The 19,139-nt window shown below is 41.4% G+C and overlaps 4 protein-coding genes across 4 annotated transcripts in view; all 4 read right to left on the bottom strand.

The window, feature by feature from the left end:
- Positions 1 to 183: 183 nt before the first annotated feature.
- LOC6552002 (tubulin alpha chain) lies at positions 184 to 1,832 on the bottom strand. The gene is made up of 3 exons (XM_001979665.3): positions 1,507 to 1,832; positions 1,147 to 1,450; positions 184 to 1,084 (listed from the first exon to the last, which is right to left on the bottom strand). Exons 1-3 carry the CDS (start codon positions 1,730 to 1,732, stop codon positions 247 to 249), a joined length of 1,368 nt encoding a protein of 455 aa, XP_001979701.1. The 5' UTR covers positions 1,733 to 1,832; the 3' UTR covers positions 184 to 246.
- A 76-nt stretch (positions 1,833 to 1,908) lies between these two features.
- LOC6552003 (SPRY domain-containing protein 7) lies at positions 1,909 to 3,843 on the bottom strand. Its single transcript, XM_001979666.3, has 3 exons — positions 3,602 to 3,843; positions 2,785 to 3,351; positions 1,909 to 2,734 (listed from the first exon to the last, which is right to left on the bottom strand). The coding sequence occupies exons 1-3, from the start codon at positions 3,705 to 3,707 to the stop codon at positions 2,637 to 2,639; spliced, it is 771 nt and encodes a 256-aa protein (XP_001979702.1). The 5' UTR covers positions 3,708 to 3,843; the 3' UTR covers positions 1,909 to 2,636.
- Positions 3,844 to 4,353: 510 nt separating this feature from the next.
- Positions 4,354 to 6,073, bottom strand: LOC6552004 (plancitoxin-1). Its single transcript, XM_001979667.3, has 2 exons — positions 5,864 to 6,073; positions 4,354 to 5,352 (listed from the first exon to the last, which is right to left on the bottom strand). The coding sequence occupies exons 1-2, from the start codon at positions 5,965 to 5,967 to the stop codon at positions 4,356 to 4,358; spliced, it is 1,101 nt and encodes a 366-aa protein (XP_001979703.1). The 5' UTR covers positions 5,968 to 6,073; the 3' UTR covers positions 4,354 to 4,355.
- Positions 6,074 to 11,863: 5,790 nt separating this feature from the next.
- The window catches only part of LOC6552005 (protein couch potato), a gene marked incomplete at its 5' end in the record, with an annotated part of 48,624 nt that continues 41,348 nt past the window's right edge, over positions 11,864 to 19,139 (bottom strand). The window contains 9 exon segments of the mRNA XM_026983884.1: positions 11,864 to 11,946; positions 13,328 to 13,947; positions 14,098 to 14,135; positions 14,475 to 14,833; positions 14,900 to 15,102; positions 16,063 to 16,207; positions 17,751 to 17,813; positions 17,934 to 17,987; positions 18,050 to 18,127. Of these exon segments, the coding sequence (XP_026839685.1) occupies positions 11,920 to 11,946; positions 13,328 to 13,947; positions 14,098 to 14,135; positions 14,475 to 14,833; positions 14,900 to 15,102; positions 16,063 to 16,207; positions 17,751 to 17,813; positions 17,934 to 17,987; positions 18,050 to 18,127 (1,587 nt within the window).

The raw sequence follows: 19,139 nt of genomic DNA, 5'->3' as shown, positions 1-19,139 counted from the left end.
ATAAAAGGGTTGGGTGCCCCTGCAGACCGAACCGAAAATACTCTCATGTTATTTAATCATATCTGTCAGATAAGTTTTTCTGCAACTGGTAGTGTTTTTGCAAGTGAAAGGTCAGTTAGCAGTTAGAAAATCCATCAACTATAGGTATTTGATGGGAAATATAGATGGTAGAAATATAGATACAATATCGAATACGTCTAATTTATTAAAATTCATGTAGCCGAAAGGGGCACACACGGGGCACAGTCAGTTGAGCGACTCTTCCTCCGGATCGGAATCGCGTCGCGAGGTGGGAGCCGATGCATCCACCTCCAGATAGTCGTGCACCAGCTGGCAGATGTTCTCGGAGGCCTCGTTGAAGTTGCCCTCCTCGAGTCCTTCGCCCACATAGTGATAGACGAAGGCCCGCCGCTGGTAGAGCTTGTCGAACTTGTTGACCAGGCGGCACCAGGCGATCCGGATGTTCGTGTTGTTCGAGATGGCCACGCAGGCGCGATTGGTGGGCGCCAGATCGCCGCCAGGAACATAATACGGCGGCATGGGGCTCACGCCGATCTTGAAGCCCGTGGGCGACCAGTCGACAAATCTGAAAGACCTGCTCCGCTTGATGTTCTCCAGCGCCATATTGATCTCATTGGGTGCGATGTCACCGCGGTAGAGCAGCACACTGGCCATGTACTTGCCATGCGAGGGATTGCACCTGACCATTTGGTTGCTCATCTGGAAACACTGACCCGTAAGCTGGGCCGTCGACATGTTGACGAACTGCGAATGCGAAATGGGCACCAGTGGCGCGTAGTTGATCAGCGGATAGTGGATGCGCGGATATGGCACCAGGTTCGTCTGCAGCTCCTGGAAACTCACGGTCGATCCGCCGCCAAAACGCTGTGAGGCAGTAAAGCTGGACACCACCTGTGCGATGATCCTATTTAGATTTGTATATGTGGGAGCAGGGACATTGAGTGTATTAGCACATATGTCGTATAGGGCTTCGTTGTCCACAATAAACGATACATCGGCGCAGTCCATGGAGAAGTGGGCAGCCAGCAGTGCGTTGTAGGGCTCCACAATAACCGGCGAGATTCTGGGAAAGCACACAAAAATGCAAGTATACCAATCAGAGCTTTTAAGGATTTCTCAACCTACGAAGGCGAAGGATACACGAGGAACTCCACGACCGTCATCTTCTTGCCAAAGTCCTCCACCAGTCTCTCCATGATGCGAGTGCCCAGGCCGGAACCAGAACCTCCGCCGATTGCTCGAAAGACCAGGAATCCCCTCAGATTTCTGCAGCGATCTGCCACGCGACGAATGGCATTCATGGAGCGATCCAACAGCTCGCTGGCCATCAGGTTGTAGCCCCTGGCGAAGTTACTGCCACTGTCATCCTTGCCCGTGATCAAAGTATCCGGATGAAAGAGGTTGCGGTAGCAGCCGGTACGGATCTCATCTGGAAGGGCAGATCCAAATTATACCACACATTCCAGTGCTGTGGTGCAAACATACCTATGACTGTGGGCTCCGTGTCGATCATGACAAGTCGAGGCTGCACGCACGGCTGATGGCTGGTGAACTCAAAGAACGTGAGGAACGAGTCGTCCACGGGCGACTGGGTTAGTCTTCCATTGGCCAGTATGCCGTGCTCCAGGCAGAAGAGCTCCCAACAGGCGTTGGCTATCTGCACACCGGCCTGGCCAATGTGGATCTGGATGATCTCCCCCTTTCCGGACATGTGTCATATCTTAATTTAAACCATTAATTTCCTATCTGTGGAGAGATAGTTTTCCAAAACGTACTCAAACCAAACTCTTGACAATCTGAACTAGGGAAACTTGCCGCACAGCTGTATAAGTACATAACATTGATTTATTGTCCGCGCGCGGATTAATCAGTTTTCGAAGCGTTGGATACGTGTAGATACAATTTATTTGATATACAGATATATTCTTATACTTAGTTAGGTGATTCCGTGCTCGAGTACGTTGCCGTTGTAAATTGGAATGTGTATGATGTCAGAATTGAATTGTAATCACCTAGTCCTACAAAAAATCCATCTGTATCTGTATGCAGATACGTACATATCTCTGTGTATAATACAATTGCAGTCGCGAGGTCAAGCTACGTAAATAATTTACAAAATATTAATAAAATAAAACCAACACTTTCGGTTTGGGTAGTGCAAGGACTAGAGTTTACAAATTTATACACCTGATGTCTAAATGAGAACAGCACAGTGCATTTTACAACTATAAGTAAGTACGAAAGGCAATTAACAAACTGGCTTAAAAAGTAAAGTTTCAGGGTAAAACTTTTTCAAACGTTTTCTTTTTGACTAGAGGGAAAATGTGGCAAAGGAATTGCTAATACTTTACTAGCATGTTATTCGATAAGCCCTACACTGAAGGTTCATCTTTTAAAACTTAATGTATAATGTAATCAAATATATATAAATTAGAAAATCAAACAAATAAATTAGTAATCAAGACGATTGGCTTGCTCTAAAGCAGTAGCACATAAAAGCTCTTAATTGTTGGAATAAAATGCGTCCCTAGTCCTAAAATGCACCGTCCTCTTGCTATTCTTGTTAATTTTTTGTTCTCAAGTTGCTAATTTGTTCAAGGCTTTGTGTGGACTATCTAAAGAAGGGACTGTTCCAATAGAATACGCTCGAATCCAGGTGGTGGTCCGTGCGAAAAATTGTCCAGGATGATGTCCAGAATAGCGCCATTGCCCACTGAAAATGGTAATTAGGGCCAAGTGTCTCTTAAGAGTGCGGAAACTTACCATAAATGACGGGAAAAAGTGCTGCTCCTCGTACATTTCGGAAGGGAACCTCCAGGTTCTTTCCATTAAAGTAGAAATTCAGCTCCACATGGTCAAAGGCGACGCCCACAATGTCTCCCTCGTCGGGAAAGTCTCGCTGTGGCGTTGCTATCAACGAATCACCCACATCAACATCGGATGGTGCCACCCCAGTGGTCATCAGCAGATCTTCCTGCTGCAAGTCCTCGATGGCGATGAGTCCAGCCGCCTTGGCAGCGCTGTTGTTCAGGATTCCATTGGTCGTTCTAGCCGGCTGAGTGGTGCAAGCAGCCTGCACCACAGGTCCGAACTCCTCTCGATCATTGTGGCGTGTGGCATTATCGGAGCACAGGCACCAGGACTCCCGATCCCCGCCGCCGCTCTTGCGGCTGAGATCCGTTTGCCGCGTCGCCAAGCCCACCGACCAGCTGCCTCCGTGTTGGATCTTCACCTCGAAGTAGGACTTCGACTGGACCAAAGGCGCCGTGGCCAGGACGCCTCCAGTGCCCGTTACGCGCAGCTGGTGCGACAGCAGGATAACGTCGGGTCCTGCAAGTGGATGATATATGAAGCTTATTGAATTAGAACGGCAGCACTTCTATAGGGCTGCATATATCACTATCTGATCACGTTTCTGATGTTGACGATTGAACTAGGAACGCAGATATCTTTACTGGCATCACCTTCTATGGAAACTGAATATCTTTTGGAAAATGAATAGGCGCTACTTCGGAATCGCTTTAGTTGACCACTAATATGATAGAGCTGCTGAGTCCTTCCAAATTGAATCTAATTTTACCCATATGCGCTGCATCCAGGTGAACATCGGGCTCCCGGAGGCGACTGGTTGCCGTGGGCTTCCTCATGTGTCCTCCATTGAGACAGGTGCGTAGGCAGCAGAACATCCCCAAGTCAATGATGTTTTTCCGACTCTGCTCGTGTGATCTACTTTATTTGCTTTTTAAAATTCGCTAATAATTTTCGCTTCTTTGCTTGGTTTTGTTTTTGTAAACAGCTGTTTACGCTGCATATGGTCATACTGAATTTGCATTTTCTGGTATATGTAAAAAATCGGGTAAAAAGTGATAGCTGCTAACAATGAATAAATGCAATAAAATGCAATTAAAGCATTTACAAATTATTTATACAACTTTATAATTATTTCAATGTTTTTCCGCTAACTTCGTTTGGCAACAGCTACAAAAATATTAGGTTTGACCTAGCGCCACCTATCTTTCACTGAGGTGAATGTCGACCGTTGTAGTACCTAAAATGAACGACAAGAATAGATAGGAAAAATGGCGCTAGCCATTGTTCGACTTAAATTATTTGAATTTATATGCAAATTAGTGCAATAACGTTAACGTTTTTTAAATTTATTTCGTTTGATGCAACGGAAACAAAATATAAATTCGCATCCCACATAAGCCTCAGCTGCTTTATCTCCAGTACTTAGATTAATATAATAGAAATAAGGTATTTAAAAAACTTCAAAAAGCTTTTTTATTTTACTTCTGAGGGAAGTTTGCAAATTGCCTTTGTTAATCCAGATGCTACTCCTGCTCGGCGCACTTGTCGTAGTTGGTGACCAGCTGGCGGTACAGATTGGATACCCTGGCGCTCTTGTGGCACACGGTTCCACCACCTCGTTGCAACTGACTTTGCTGCCGGTTGATGTCGCCCACACAAATCCAATCCCCGCCGCCCACTCGCCAGTGGTAGATTAAAATGCCTGTGGGGCGAGAAACCGCCCACTTGGAGTGGTCCTGGGTGGTCCTGAAGTCCACCGATAGCTGCGGATTGGAAATGGACTCCACGTTGAGCACCTTGTCGGACTTGTCGCAGCTATTCGGCAGATTGCCGGCGCCATCGCGCCACGCCTCCACGAAAAGACTGACATCCAAAGCGGGGGCCACCACATCGGCGTACAGCTCCACATTGGCACGTCCACTCTTCCCAAACAGCCGGAACTTCTTGCCATTTAAGCTGCGCAGCTCTACGTCCTTCTGGAACGGCGATTCCGTACGCCACTGGCCATGCAGAGCTCTTTCCAGGCTCGGGAACAGTTCATCGGAGCGACTGACCAGCGGATTCCGCTGGTAGTAGAAGTGCGGTTCATTGTACACCAGAATCTCACCCACCTTCTCCAGATCCTCGGCCTTCAGAGTGATGCAGAGCATGCTCTGTGCGTACGTCTCGCCGGAAGTGGGATACGTGTAGTCCGGGACCGTGGGATATTTGGGCACAGAGTGCACAATCCAAATAGCCGTCTCCCCGTCACTGGCCACCACTCCTTTGGCGTGACCTCCGTTGCTGAAGACAGTGCCATTCGGCTGCTGATCGTTGTAGGCGGCCAGCAGAGTGTGGCTGGGATCGGCGTTCAAGGGGTTAATGGTCTGGGCAGGCAGCGATAAGGGGTCGCTGATGAATTTCCCCGACATCTGCCAGGTGTCGTAGCTCTGGCTGGTCACGTACAGGTACTTCAGGCCACTGGTGTCCTTGCCCAGATCATTGTCCTGGTAGTGCTTGGGCAACTTGTAAAGGTGCCACCTAATGAGAAGTAATATATCAAAAATGTATGAGAGAAATAAGAAACACCTGATAACTTTGTTCTATAAGCCCTAGAAAGAGTATCAAATAATTATTAAAACTATCTAAAAATGTATAAGACTTGTTTTGAACTAATTTTCTATAACTCAAACAAAAATGTTACCATGATTCGCCAATTCAAAAACTACGTAATGCTTTGATTTGGGAAACAACAAAATATGAATTGCTTTTTAATTTTTTTGTGACATTGTATTTGATCATTTGTTTGCCCGTCTAAAATTAAAGTCATTATATTAAATTTGTATTTCCCGTTTGGTTTAGAATAATCAGCACTGTCTGTAAATAATTTAAATACGTTGTGTTTGCAAATTGTAATGATATGCAAACAGCGACTTCAAAGAAATGGGACATGCATGGGAAAAGTCAATATTTATAAAAGACTTGCTGATTGGCCAACACATTTACTTAAGAACTTCACTAATTTGGTTCGATCTGCTAACCGAGTACTCACCAATCTACATCGTTTCCAGCTTCATCCTTACAGGAAACCTTTGACTTGGCTTCGGTTTGGCAGACAAGCCAAACGATCAGCAAAACGAAACACACAGATCGCATTGTACAACCTCCAAGTTGCTCGTCCGGAAAACAACTAAATGAGGGACAACGAATCCAATCCAATCAACGTCTGTGCTCAAACAGGGTGTCTCAGCCGCAGGGAGATATTGTTCTCCATCTTTTTGGATTTCTTCTCCAGGTAGCAAGGTTGAGGCAAATGAAAGTTGGGGTCCTTGCTGTTTGCCTGCTTTATCAGCAGTTGGATTTGTAAATAGAGACCGTGGGTCGGTTTTTACCCAACCTATCGCCAGATTGTCTGCTATCTGAGGGGTCAGTCACCATGCCACAGATCAGTCGAACAGAGCGATTGCTGATAAGCCAAGCAACGCAACATGCGGCTATAACGAATATAGTATACCCTAATAACTAGGTAATTCAAAATGATATTGGCCTATCTGAATCCCACAAGAAATACCAATCCTTGCGAGTCGATCCGACTTTGCAATTATCACCCCATCCATCTGACGGCAAAAGAATTCCATTTCTTTACAATTACACAAAACAATTGTTAAAGTTTTTATTTATTATTCGTATTATATTATAATAATTTGTCGCCTGCTGAAAACTGCGATTTGTTGCTCTGCTACCCTTTGCAAAGCAGGGCATATCGTTTGTGCCTTCCTCCTCGATCGTGTTCGCATGAAAATATTATCGTTATCAAATTGTATAATTTGTCTTGCGGGCGAACCCATCTGCTATTATTGAATTATACTGGAAATAATCTGCCTGGTAATTTAATTGAATTCAACTTCGTTAGTTCTTATCGCTGGTGGCTGTCTGTGAATATGTTGTTCACCTTTCATTCTGTTTTGGATTTCATCTGATCTGATTTAATCTGTCGGTTCTATTCTGCTTTTTCTTGTCAATCGAGAGTCACTGCCAATCGGTTGGTATTGCCATTTGGATTTATATTTAACTTAGGTGTACCGATTTGTTATGTCGTTTCTTTGGTTTCGTATGCAACAATACATTTAAACTCACAATACAATATTTTCGCTAAATATTTTTTATGTTTTTGTATCAATTTTTTATAGTTGTTAATAATTTATTAATATTTTGTATGGTTTTTCATTTTTTTGGTTTTTCAAATATATATATAAAGAACAAGGCTGATATTTATATTTATATATATACGAGTTTTGTTTCTGCTTTATGTAAGTTTTATAATAATATTTAGCTATACGTTTTTGTTTTCATTTGCTTGAAAAATCAATTTGTTTTTTTACAATATTAGCAAAAGATCTTGATTCGATTTGAAAAAGAAAGTCGTACTTGGTTTCGCGAAAATGTTAAATAAATGAGCCTCAAAATAGACAAATATTTGCCATTTCTTTTAGTTTTAATATCTCAATTAATATTAATCATTATTTTCGTATTATTTACGGATAAAAGTAGACTCAACTGTTGAGTTATGCAAATAAAATTGCATTTCCCGTTAGACTTTTGGTATATTTAATAATGTTATCATTTTCCTTCTTTGTTACCTTTGAAATTTGCTGCGCCTAATTTGCGGCTGCTTCTCATTAATATATATTGTGTATATATATGTGTATATATAGTTTTAATCGGGCACGAGTTTGATATGTTTTGACTTGTGTTATCTTCATTTATCTGACGGTATTTCGATACCTCTCTGCCTTGATATTTTCAATATTCAATATCAGTTTCCTTTCCTACTTAACCCTCTAAAGATACTATACATATGTCTGTCTGTATATAGATATAGATATGCATAGTACTTAAGTATTACAAATGTACAGCGATTTTCTCAGACCTGCCAGGTTGAGTTCAATGCCTTCTAGTTGGCTCTCCCGCAAATGACTCAAATCTTTAAGTGGGGAGAGATGCATATATGTGGTATAATATACTCGTATGTACGTATGTAATTGTATAGTTGGTTTTAATTTTCTTGCAAAAATGTTCACTAATTCAAAATTCGTTTCTTCAAAGGTTTATCGCTTGTGTGTGAGTGGGAACTCAATGAAACAATAATGGGTTTGTTTAACGAACAAAATATAAAGTTTTATTATGCGTAATTAATACCGTCAATTGAAAATTTCTAAGTTAAGGCTACACAAATGATATAAGTATATTTATATAAGGGTTTATCATAGAGGTATACCATACATATACATATAAATTACTTAGAAATTAGTATTTAATTGATTGTAATTTTAGGTTTTTAGGCAAACATAAGGCAATTTCGGGGGCAACTTAAACTAAACAAAAATCAATCAAGTATTTTCGAGACACAAATTATAGCCGTACAATAAATACAATAGAGTAGGATATTTACTGTTACTGCTTTATCGTTATTTTTACTGTTACTGTTGCTGTTACTGTTACTGTTACTGTCTTTCTATTACTGCTGTCACGTATGTAGATATGACATTACTAGGTAAGCATATAGCTAGCATTATGTAAGTAGTTCCGTAATCTATTACTAAGCTTTCAATCAGTTATGCTTGCTTCCCCCTTATTTTTTGGTAACTGCTTTCTGCCTTTTTGCGCTTACAATGTTTAAAAATTTAAAAACCACATCAAAACATATCGGCTTTATGTTCCTTAATAATGTTTCTTGTAAAAGTTTCTTCTCATTTTGTTCTTTATCCATTTGCTGATATGTATTTGTTATTTTTTCTTCCTTTGTAATTATTAGGTTTTCGTTTGTTTCAAAAATGTTTTAATATATGCGTATGTATATTCATATAATGTTCCCATAATTCATATTGTTTAGTTTAGTTTTTCTTTCATTCATTTTAGCTTTCTCTAGTTTATCCATTACGAGCTAGATCTTCATCTTCTGTTGTTTTCGAGATATTCTCAATTTTTAGTTTAATATTTGCCTGCTGCAGATTTGTAAAATCTGGATGTATATAGACCTATGAAATTTAGATTAAAGAATGTCTGGAATTCAATCCTCGAAATGGTTTTTAGGGGGTGGGGACTGAACAACCTTGCCAACGCGCTGGTTTTCCCTATTCCTATCGCTTTCTATCTTCAATGAAAATTGCACAAGATTTTCCCAGATGCACACACACGCACACACACTTGCACACTCACACACTTATGCGTACTTCCATTGCTTTTGTTGCATACTTTTGGGCTCTTCGACCACACTTAGGCGCTAAAAATTAATTTCGAAAATATTTGTTTCGTACATTAGCATCTATAGATTTTTGTTTCGTTATTTATGCTTATCTGTAGTTGTAAATATTTTGGTTTTCCATCGTCGGGCTTCTTGTTTTTTTTTCTTAATTGTTTTGAAAGGCGCAATTTTATGATATGCATTAGTATATTATGTATAATTAAACATTTCCTTGCTTACACACTAAAACTTTAACTAATTTACTTGTCTTTGTGGTGAGCGTGTGCGTGTGTGTGTGTGTTAGGATTACAGACTTATAAGTAGACCTCTGTTCTTAACTCCGAATGATGATGCCTCTCAAACCAACGCGATGCTGGCGAAGAGATGATATTTTTGGGCAAGAGGAAAGCACGAAATGTAATTGGACGGAATATGCATTTTACATTCGACTAAAGTTAGACGGGAAATAAAATAATTAAATATTAAAAGAAAAATTGTGTAGAAAGGGGCTAAAACAGTACCAATTAGTAAATGTTTCTCTTTTTCATATTTTCCTCTAACAATTGTGGTTTTTGTTTCAAATATGCCTTTGGTATGTCTAGTCACGTTTACCCTAAACTAAGCTTTAAAAACGTTTAAAATTAGTTGATTTACTCGTGGGTTTCCTCTGTTTTTGTTCAACAAATAGTGTGTGAATTGGTTAACATAACTTGTTTAATTAGTAAGGACAACTTTGGTAAAATTTAAAGATTTTATCCGTATATATATACTTATATTGGTTTAAACAAGGCTGAACGAACTCTTTCAAAAACCATTCGAAAATTATGATGTAAAAAGCTTGCTTACAATTTGTTTTCGTCTTTAACTATATATAGTTGTTAGCCTTTAAGCTTTACATTGTTTTATAATTAATTGTAGTTGGTTTCTGCTGTGTTCTTGCGTTTAGTTACAATAGAATTTGTCTTCGTCCTTTTCTGTAGTCACACATACATACTCGACTTATGCTTTGCTACGTAAGATGATATGCCATTGATTTTATTTACTCGTCCTTGTTTGCTGTTACCTCTTAAACACTCTCCCCACCCTCACACGGTATCCGATATTCGATCCCTCCTCACCCGATCTCGTCCTGCCTCCTCCCCCCACTAAATCGATCGTTGGTTTAGCAAGAAATGTGATTTGATTGTTCTAGCATTTCGAAAGTTGGTTAGGAATAGTTTCTCATTATGTAGATGGAGTCCTGCAGATTGGGGCCTCTAGTAAAGTTCAAGTCTTTGTAGGGGAAACGCAGAAAATGCTCAACCAAAAGTGGCGAAGGAAAACATAGTGTTCTGGGCGGAAAGTTTGGAGTGTCCTGTGCCAGTTTCAGCATTTCTTTGTTCTTAAAAAACGTTTTTTCGAGTCTTTGCTTCACTACAGTGCACGTGCAACGTTCATCCCATATCGTCGATAGGTCCTATCGGGTAAATTTGAAATTCACATTTAAATTTTGTTATGCTTACGTTTGTAACAAATAAATTTCGAAACCAGCTTTCAGTATTCCTCAATATAAATTTAAATTTATACGATGACGTCGACTACTCGTTGTGGTTGTTTTGTAGAATTTTCTTGTTGAGTAACATTTTGAAAATTTACCTTACTAGTTATACAATTATTACATTAATGCATACATTTAAATTGTTTTCTTTTGGTTTTGTTTCATATTACTTTTCATAATTCTAGAAAGAGAGCTATTTAAAGGGCACATTCGGTTAAGCTATAATTATATACTTTTCTTCCTCCCTACACTTTGTTCATAATTTATTCCCTTACGCTGTTTGATATATCGAAAATTATGAAAATTATAAATTATGAGATTAATACGAATTTCATGTCTCAATTCCTTGTGTTAAAAGTCGGTTAGGTTCGGGTTTGAATGGGGGAAAAGTAACAATAAGAGAACGCAAACAAAAGTTTCAACAAAATCAATGCATCAGCTACAAAAAAACATTAAATGGATATAAAATAACCAACAAATTCTCGATCAGCTTGCTATATATATATTTATATATATATATATATGGGTTTATGTATATATGTGTATTCGTTTATAGGGGGATATGCGCTGTATTGCAACTAACTTAGTTAAGTAGTTCGCTCAGCTTTCGATCTATGGTAAATTGTATATTTTACTACAAGTTTATCCCGTTTTTGGTTTTCACTACAAATCTTTTGTTGCCTGTCGAAAAATTTCACTAAACTGGGTTAAACGGGCTCTGCTGATTCCTCGCTGTCACATATAAATTAACTTCTTTTTGCATTTTTGTTTTGTTTTTAGTTTTTTTTGGGTTTTTAAACATTTTTTTTTATACCTAGAACTAAAGGTTCTTACTTCTCGCATGAATCCGTTGCATGCGGAGCTCTTTGCCCTCGATTTTCAAACTCAAATGTGGCTGCTTCAGGCTGCTATGTGACTGACTGCCGGCAGCACGTACGAATAGATGTGGTGCGGCTGCAACTGCTGCTGTTGGTGGTGCGGCTGGTGGAGCTGATGTGGGTGGTGGTGGTGCGGCGGCGTCGTCGTCGTCGCGTAGTGGTGGCTCAGTGTGCCACCGGGTCAGGTTGCTGTCGGCGTCATCAAGAACTGCTGCTGATGGTGGTGATGATGGTGGTGGTGGTGGTGGCTCAGGTGTTGCTGCTGTGCCTGCTGCTGTTGCTGCTGCTGCTGTTGTTGCTGCTGCTGCTGGTGGTGCTGGTGGTGCGCTGTCTGGTGGCTGTGGTGGTAGTGCTGCGCTGCTGGGTGGTGGTGCTGTTGCTGCTGCGTCTGGTGGTGCACTTGCGTCTGCTGTTGCTGCAAATCGCGCTCTAGCTTTTTAGCGAGCAGATCATGCCGTGATTCCATACCCGCTCCTCTGAAAATAAGTTTCAAAGAGAGAGCCACAATTAGTTTTTGTCAGTGTAAGTGGTCCAGCTACGGGTATCGGTGGTGCTGGCTATTCTAGTGGTTATTTGGGAACTACTCATGCGTGGGCCTAACTTATTTTTAAACCACTTTTGATAGATTCCAAATTTATTTTTATTTTACTTATTCATGGAAAATACTAAACAGTAGGATAGATGAACGAAAATTATTTTTGTAAAGCGCTAAAATTAACAAAAAATAGATGATATAGAAATACCTGTTAAAGTGGAATAAGGGAATCTAGTAAATCATTTTTTAAGCAGTAAATAATATCAGCAAGTTCATGCGGGTAAGAAAATTTTCATTTTAAGGCTCTGTTGGACTTGTACACTTTATGAAACTGAAATTTCCAGTTGTTAGTGATACAATTTATGGCATCTCGGGCATGTTTACCCCTCAAAATGCAAATTGATTTGCAAACAACCTACAACAAAGTAAAGGAAAGATCACGCCTTGAACAAAAGTGGTTTAAAGCTCAAACGTTTAAGTTGGTGGGGCAGTCAGGTGGGTTCTGTGTATGGAATATGGGTGTGGCATGCCGCGTTTAATTTTGCATTTTTTATAAAGTTGCTGCCACTGCTGCTGTAGCCGTTTCTTGCAGCAAATTGAAAAATATATTTATGTGGCCGTTTGGCATTCGAGTACGTGAGTCACACCCCGCACTCTGTGGAGATAGCGAGGAGTGGTTAGTGGGGCAGTCTCCCAGCGGAAGCTGGCATTTAGGAAACGGATGTCTATGAGGAATTCCCAGCAGCACCTCTTTTGGCCTTCGCCCCCTCACTCCACCTCGTTATGGCTGCCAACTTTCTGTGTGCTACAATTTGCGTTTAAATGCGGCTCAAATTGTTATGGCTAAGTGAGTGTGCGAGTGCTGCGGAGTACGGGCCAAACTCATATGGTTTTGGCCATCCCTTAGGTAGGTTCTTACTTGTTGTTGCTGATTGCTGCTGGATTGTTGCTTGCTGCTCATGCTGCTGCTGTTGCTGTTGTTGTGGTGTTGGTGGTGGAGGTAGCATGCAAAGTAAACGGGCAAGCTTAACAATAACAATTTGCAAAATTTTATAAATAGTTAATGGGCTTGCCCCTTTTTATTTGGATTTGGGTTTCGGGTTCTGGGTTCGGGGTTTTTGTTTGGGGTCATGCATGTGAGGGACTTTCGGGCCTGTGAAAACCTTTTTGCGGATTGAAAGGCTTATTCTAATATTAATGGGCTAAGGGCTAAGCGTGTGTGCAGTTTAGTGGAGCAACTTAATGATAATGATAGGGTTAGATTACGCTACACAGACATAGAAGATACTTGGTTCATTTGGTTCACCCAGAATAATACATACGTCTCTAAAGAGATGATTTTGGTGGTGCTGATTTGGATGATGAAGTTGGTGGTGCTGTAGTGAGTTAACAACAACGCTAGTGGTGCTGCTGTGGGTGGTGGTGCTTGCTGCGGTGCAGGGTGCAGCCACGGTCAGTTGGAGTTGCTGCTGCTGATGCTGCTGATGTTGCTGCTGCATGTGCATCTGCTGCTGCAGTTGCTGCATCTGGAGTTGCTGCTGCTGCTGCTGTGCCGACGGCGGTGGTGCAGGGACCAGCAAGTGCTCCACCCCTCCGCCGCCGTTCAGGATGTACATGGGTGCTGGTGGTGGCGGTGGTGCAGCAGCAGCAGTAGCAGCAGTGGGTGGTGGTGGTGGTGGCGGCGGTGCCTTGGTGTTCATGATGGTCACCTCGTTGATCATTTTGCTGCGCGCAAACTCGATGCGGATGGAACCGCGATCCGAGCTGAGCAGATATTTACCCTGCATTTGCTGCATGGCCTGAGACGCGGTCGGTGGGTCCTTGAACTCGATGAATGCCACCGGATGTTGCTGCACCGCAGCGCTGTTGTGGTTGCTGTTGCTGTTGCTGCTGCCACTGCCGTTACTGGTGGAGCAGCTTGAGCCAGTTGCTGTTGCCATGGCTGGTGGTTCAGGAGCAAGCGTAGACATAGTCGCATTCGCATTCGCAGTCGCAGATGTGGTTGTTGTGGAGTAGGAAGTTGAAGTTGGTTTGTTTGAGGTCAGAGTTGAAGACAAAGTAATAGGCATAGAATTTGTGATTGGGTGCGTACCTTTTGTGTGCATTCGTAGGCGACAAAAGCCAGGCATACTGTGCATATTATTTATCATAGTTGGGTATATATAATTTGTTGTTAGATATATATGTCGGTTATCATGTATCATACAAGAAGAGTGATCGGGTGGGATGGTGGGCAACAAACGAACCAAGGAAGAGAACGCAAAAGTTTTCGGTTAGTACTCGGTTAAGAAAGTTCACAAAGTGCCATCAAGAGTGGTGGTTGTTATGGTGGTATGGTGTGTTCGTGATCGTGATCGTTATCAGGTGGTTTATACTGTGTGGTGATGGTTTCCAGTGATCCCAGTGCAGTTTTCATTGTGTCTCAAAAAGATTACAAAGTTTGTTTGGCGTTATACGTGTGCAATTTACCTAGAGAACACCTCCTTCAGCTCGTGCTCGGACACGAACTGCCCCAGATTGGCCACAAACAGCGTGGAGCAGGGCGCATTGGCCGCGATCTGCGGATTGCCCGGATGACTGGCGTTGTTCGTGGATCCAGCCGGGCTGGCCAGCGCCGGACTCGACAGATAGTGGTGGTGCGAGGCAGCAGCGGCTGCAGCGGCACTTGCAGCGGCCGTCGCAGCAGCACTCTGCGGTGCCGCAGCAGCGGTGGCCGCGCCCCCACCTCCCCCAGCTGCTGCAGCTGCCGCAGCCGCAGCCATGTGAGCCATCGCAGCTCCGGGATGAATAGCAGTTGTCTGATGATGTGGCGGCATGGTCATTTGAGTCTGCAAAGTGGGGAAATAGTATTAATAGTTTATTTTTAAAGTTGTGGTTTCGTGTGATCCACTTACTTGATGCATCGGCTGCTCCATTACTTTGTCTGTATTTAGTCAGAGATAGGAGCGCACTGGCACCTGCGGATGCAGGGCCGGATGCACTAGTGTTGCATGCTGCAGTGCAGCAGCTCCTGGCAATTCGGCGGCGGCGGCTGCCGAATAGGCTAGCGGATGATGCCATAGCTCCGGTCCGCCCGGAAAGAAGGGCCCGCCCAGATCTGCGAGTCGAGAAGAGAAATAGTGGGGTAAATCAGATGGCAGCTCACCTAAGTGGGGTACTAATTGAGTATTAAACACTGGTTTTAGTTGACAAAAATCTAAATGGTAAAAACAAGAACGGTTTCCAAACGAAAAAAAAAATATATTAAGAAATGGTTTTTTATTTTTAAAGTTCGTTGCCTCAGTCTTTTGTTAAAACTTCTTATATGTCAATGGCTTTATGGCTCTAAAGTTAATCTCTGTAAGTTAATTAACTGTTTAAAATATTTTGTAGGATGGCGATTTAAAAGCCTATTTACTCAGTACTAACTTTAGCTCTTTGACTTATTTTTTTCTGTTTTTTGTAGGCGTGTATGGTCTTTTTGTGTGTGAGTTGCACAAAGTGTGGCAAGTGATCAAAGTGCAGTACATTATATATAGATGTAGTTATCGTGGCTGTAACCTAGTTGGGAATATAAATATAACTCAATAGCGACTCGAAGTATGCAGAGATAACAACTTGATATGGTAGATATAGCATACAAAAGTATTTACGATATATATTTGCTAATATATATATGTATATGTATATATTTTAAGTTGTGTGCACTTGAAGCTAGTTTGGTTTTGTTTTGGTTTTGTTCGTTTCCATATATAACATTTTCAACTGCTCAATTGTTGGATAGATCGGTGTTACAGTGTGCGAGTGTTCGGTGTGTTTGCTGTGTTTGTGGTGTTTGGTGTGTTTGTGTGTCAATAGTTAGGAGGAGGTGCTCGAGTACGCCTTCGGTTCGGATTTCTTGTACCCTTAAACATACTATCGGTATTTCATAGATATCAACTACATACACAAAAGGAAAACAAAACAAACTCAAAGAAATTAGCAGCTGCCGAGTTCTCATTTGCTATTTGGTTTTACTTTTGATAATTTCCTTTACTGTTTTTATATTTGTTTTATTTTTTGTTTATTTTTTACTTACGTCCAGTGAGTGGGTGCATCAATGCAGGATGTGAGGCTGTTGTCGCTGTATTGGGCTGTGGTTTGGGTTTGCTCACTTTCGTGTTACTCTTGGCGAATTCCAAGCGAATTGTTTGGGGCATATCGGGATCGAAGCGTACACCCTGCTGTAAATGATCAGATCAAAATACAGCGGTTTGTATTTTCCATGGTTTTCTTTTTTCAAGTAATTTATTCTTTCAGCAAAGTTCAAAGGTTTCGTGGGAGTCTTTTCAAGTAGTTCTTTTGCAACAATTCGCCAAAAATAATTTTGAATGTCGCGTGAAAGTAACGTTAACAAAAAAACCGTGTTCAAAATTGTGTTTCTCCTTTTCTTTATTTGGAGAGCTATTGCTTGGGGTTTCTGGGGCGGAAGACATTCAACGTAGAATTTGTCGGAAATCTGAGTTTTGGTTTTGGGGGTCGTGACAGCTGGTTCTGGCTAAGTGTGGCTATGAAGTGGGGTCTTTGTGGAAAACATTTTGAGTCGGTACAAGCCCTAGCAATTCTTCAAATCAAAGTTCAATAAATATTACTAAAATCCTATACTGCTTTTAGGAAAATCGTTTTTTAAAAGAACTCAGTCTGATTTTTCTAAACAACTGCCAACCATTATTTCATATTTGTTACTTTAAAAAAAATTTAGAAAAAATATGATTTGGTGCTAATTGCTTTATAGGAATATAGTCTCTTCACACCTTAAAAGATGTATATATAAAATTCATTTAAATATATAAGAAATGTATCTTTGAACAAAGAAGATGCTATCTGCTCCTAGTTATATTGCAATGAATCAAAAATGCTTTCAGATTGAGGGTCGTCAGGATCTCCAAGGATAATTATAAGTAGTTTCAAGGAACTTTGGGGTGCACTTCCAGGGGCGTCTGGCTTCAGGGGGCGTGGCTGGGGGACATGCTCCACAGGCTTGAGACGTTGCTTTCTGTTTGTTGGTGCTTTTTGCTTTGCCATTTTGCAGATTATTTGCCAGAGATGGAGGTGTGAGTGTGGGTGTGATGAGTGTACCAGTTTACGTGTGTATTTGTGTTCTCTGCGTGTCAGAAAGTTTTCGTAGAATGAGCAAATAATAGGGAGGGGATGCAGATACCAAAAACAATAAGACAACTCAATGGCAAGTTAGAGAGATATGTAGAACGACAGAGAGAGATATAGAGCTAGAGATAGAGATAGAGATACATAGACAGAGCGGGACAGCAAAGGCTAGACAGAGAGGGAAACACTTAATGCGATTGGGTGAAATATAAGATTCTTTCTTTCAAATGCAAGCACGTGTTCGTGTGGATCGTTGTTTGTTTGTTTGTTCGTTTTTTGTTATATGCTATCACTTGTTTTTTGTTTGGTGATTTTTGATTTTGGGTGATGCAAAAGGAGCTTGAAGCTCGATTTTTGAGCGGCAACGGGGGCCTAAAGGTATTTAAGCCAGGCAATACGAGTATACAAGTATTTTGATAGTTTTCGCAGTTTCAGTACTTTTTCATTGGGTGCTTTACAGTTCTTATGTTAAATGTGTACGTTTTATTTGCTCTTGTCGCTGAGAAAATATTTCTGGGATTTTCTTTTTGTCGCATTGCACATAAAAATTGCTAAATCATTTGGTGTTCTTTCGATTATAAAAGGTACAGGGATGTAGGTGTATCTGGTGTGCATATTTACCTGCAGATCCTGTTTAGCTGCCTCAGCTCCAGCTCTTGTATGGAATGTCACAAAGCCAACGGGCTGTAAATATTTATGCAAGTTGTTAAAAACATTGAAAAGCGTTTGAAAAGTAAAACGAGAAATTTGCAAGCAGATTTAATCAATGATAATATTTAAGTTTGGAAGGAAACGTTTACTCACCGATGCAGTTTTGCCATTTTTGCTAGTTACTTTCAAAAGAGATCCTTCATAGCCCTGTAGGTGTATAATTGATGTATCAGAGAAGGGTTTATTTAGTTTTTAGATAGGAAACTCACCTCGTAGGCTCTGAATAACAAATAGAGCTCGCGCGGCTTGGCGTCCATGGGCAAACCACTGACAAAAAGTGTGCGAACCTGCAATGATGACAAGATATAGATAGAGAATCGTTAGATGATTGCCAGTTCGCAAAACCAATTTCCCATGATTACATAATTAAGTTGAAACTGTCACGTTGTCGCTGCGAAAACACAAATACAACCTTCAGCCTCAATTTTCAACTTCAAATGTTTGTAATGCGCTTTGTGCCGCACCAAGCCCTTGCCCCTCTCTTTTGGCCAAAAAGTTCATGCCACCACCCCCTCGCCCCTCGCCCCTCACGCACACGACATTGCGGAGGGGGTGGCAAATGGGTGCGGTGGGGTCACATGTACCCACTGATAATGAAACCAAATGGAATAAGCGCCATAAACGCTGAATTCATTATGACAACGCCAGAGACGTGACTCTTGTTCGTTGGAGACAGGGGGGATTGGTGGGGCAGATAGGAGGAGGGGGCCAGGGGAATACGTAGGTGAGTCAGGTAAAACCAACTGACACACATGTGCTGTGCTGCAGGGACTAAATGAGTCCCCAGCTCTGACAGCTTTTTATTTTTAACACCTAGGCGAAAATGTTTGAGTCGAGGTGGCGAGCGTTACTTTTGAGCGATGTGAATACCGAGTGTGTGCAACTGGGTTACATTTCCGCTCCCTCCGCTTTCTTTCGTCCTTTTTCGGGCTGGTATTTTGTGCTGAGCGGGTAAATTTACTTTGTTGCTGGTCCTTAAAGCTGTAGAGTCATTAGCTTAAAGGTAAAGGTATAATGGTTTCGGGAGCAGCGAAACACAGCCGTCTAATCAAGAAAAACATGTTCTGCTTCACACAGTTAACCAGTTAACGCTTTTAGCTAATTTGAAGCATGGTGCATTGCAGCTCAAGGCGTTGCTTAAACTTAAATATTTTCTTCTTATTTGGGAACCAACTAGTTTACATTCTATACATTTCATTAGGCATTTCCTCTCCTATTCAAGTTTATTTCTGATTCCGATCAGGGACTCGACTGGCTTTTTAAAATGTACAGCTTCCATGACAATGAAGTTTACATTTT

This window comes from Drosophila erecta, unplaced genomic scaffold (genome assembly GCF_003286155.1).
Source record: "Drosophila erecta strain 14021-0224.00,06,07 unplaced genomic scaffold, DereRS2 tig00000000-arrow-pilon, whole genome shotgun sequence".
Taxonomy (NCBI): domain Eukaryota; kingdom Metazoa; phylum Arthropoda; class Insecta; order Diptera; family Drosophilidae; genus Drosophila; species Drosophila erecta.
Note: the sequence above shows the minus strand (reverse complement) of the source record. Positions and strands in the feature narration are given on the sequence as shown.

Bases quoted from the DNA above. Each gene is read 5' to 3' on its own strand.
- LOC6552004 (XM_001979667.3), bottom strand. From the start codon at position 5,967: ATGCGATCTGTGTGTTTCGTTTTGCTGATCGTTTGGCTTGTCTGCCAA. The intron at 5,353-5,863 runs GTGAGTACTCGG...ACTTCTCATTAG, and splicing joins GCTGGAAACGATGTAGATTG to GTGGCACCTTTACAAGTTGC.
- LOC6552003 (XM_001979666.3), bottom strand. From the start codon at position 3,707: ATGTTCTGCTGCCTACGCACCTGTCTCAATGGAGGACACATGAGGAAG. The intron at 3,352-3,601 runs GTAAAATTAGAT...ATCCACTTGCAG, and splicing joins CCTGGATGCAGCGCATATGG to GACCCGACGTTATCCTGCTG. The intron at 2,735-2,784 runs GTAAGTTTCCGC...TACCATTTTCAG, and splicing joins ACTTTTTCCCGTCATTTATG to TGGGCAATGGCGCTATTCTG.
- LOC6552002 (XM_001979665.3), bottom strand. From the start codon at position 1,732: ATGTCCGGAAAGGGGGAGATCATCCAGATCCACATTGGCCAGGCCGGT. The intron at 1,451-1,506 runs GTATGTTTGCAC...CTGCCCTTCCAG, and splicing joins CACGGAGCCCACAGTCATAG to ATGAGATCCGTACCGGCTGC. The intron at 1,085-1,146 runs GTAGGTTGAGAA...GTGCTTTCCCAG, and splicing joins CTCGTGTATCCTTCGCCTTC to AATCTCGCCGGTTATTGTGG.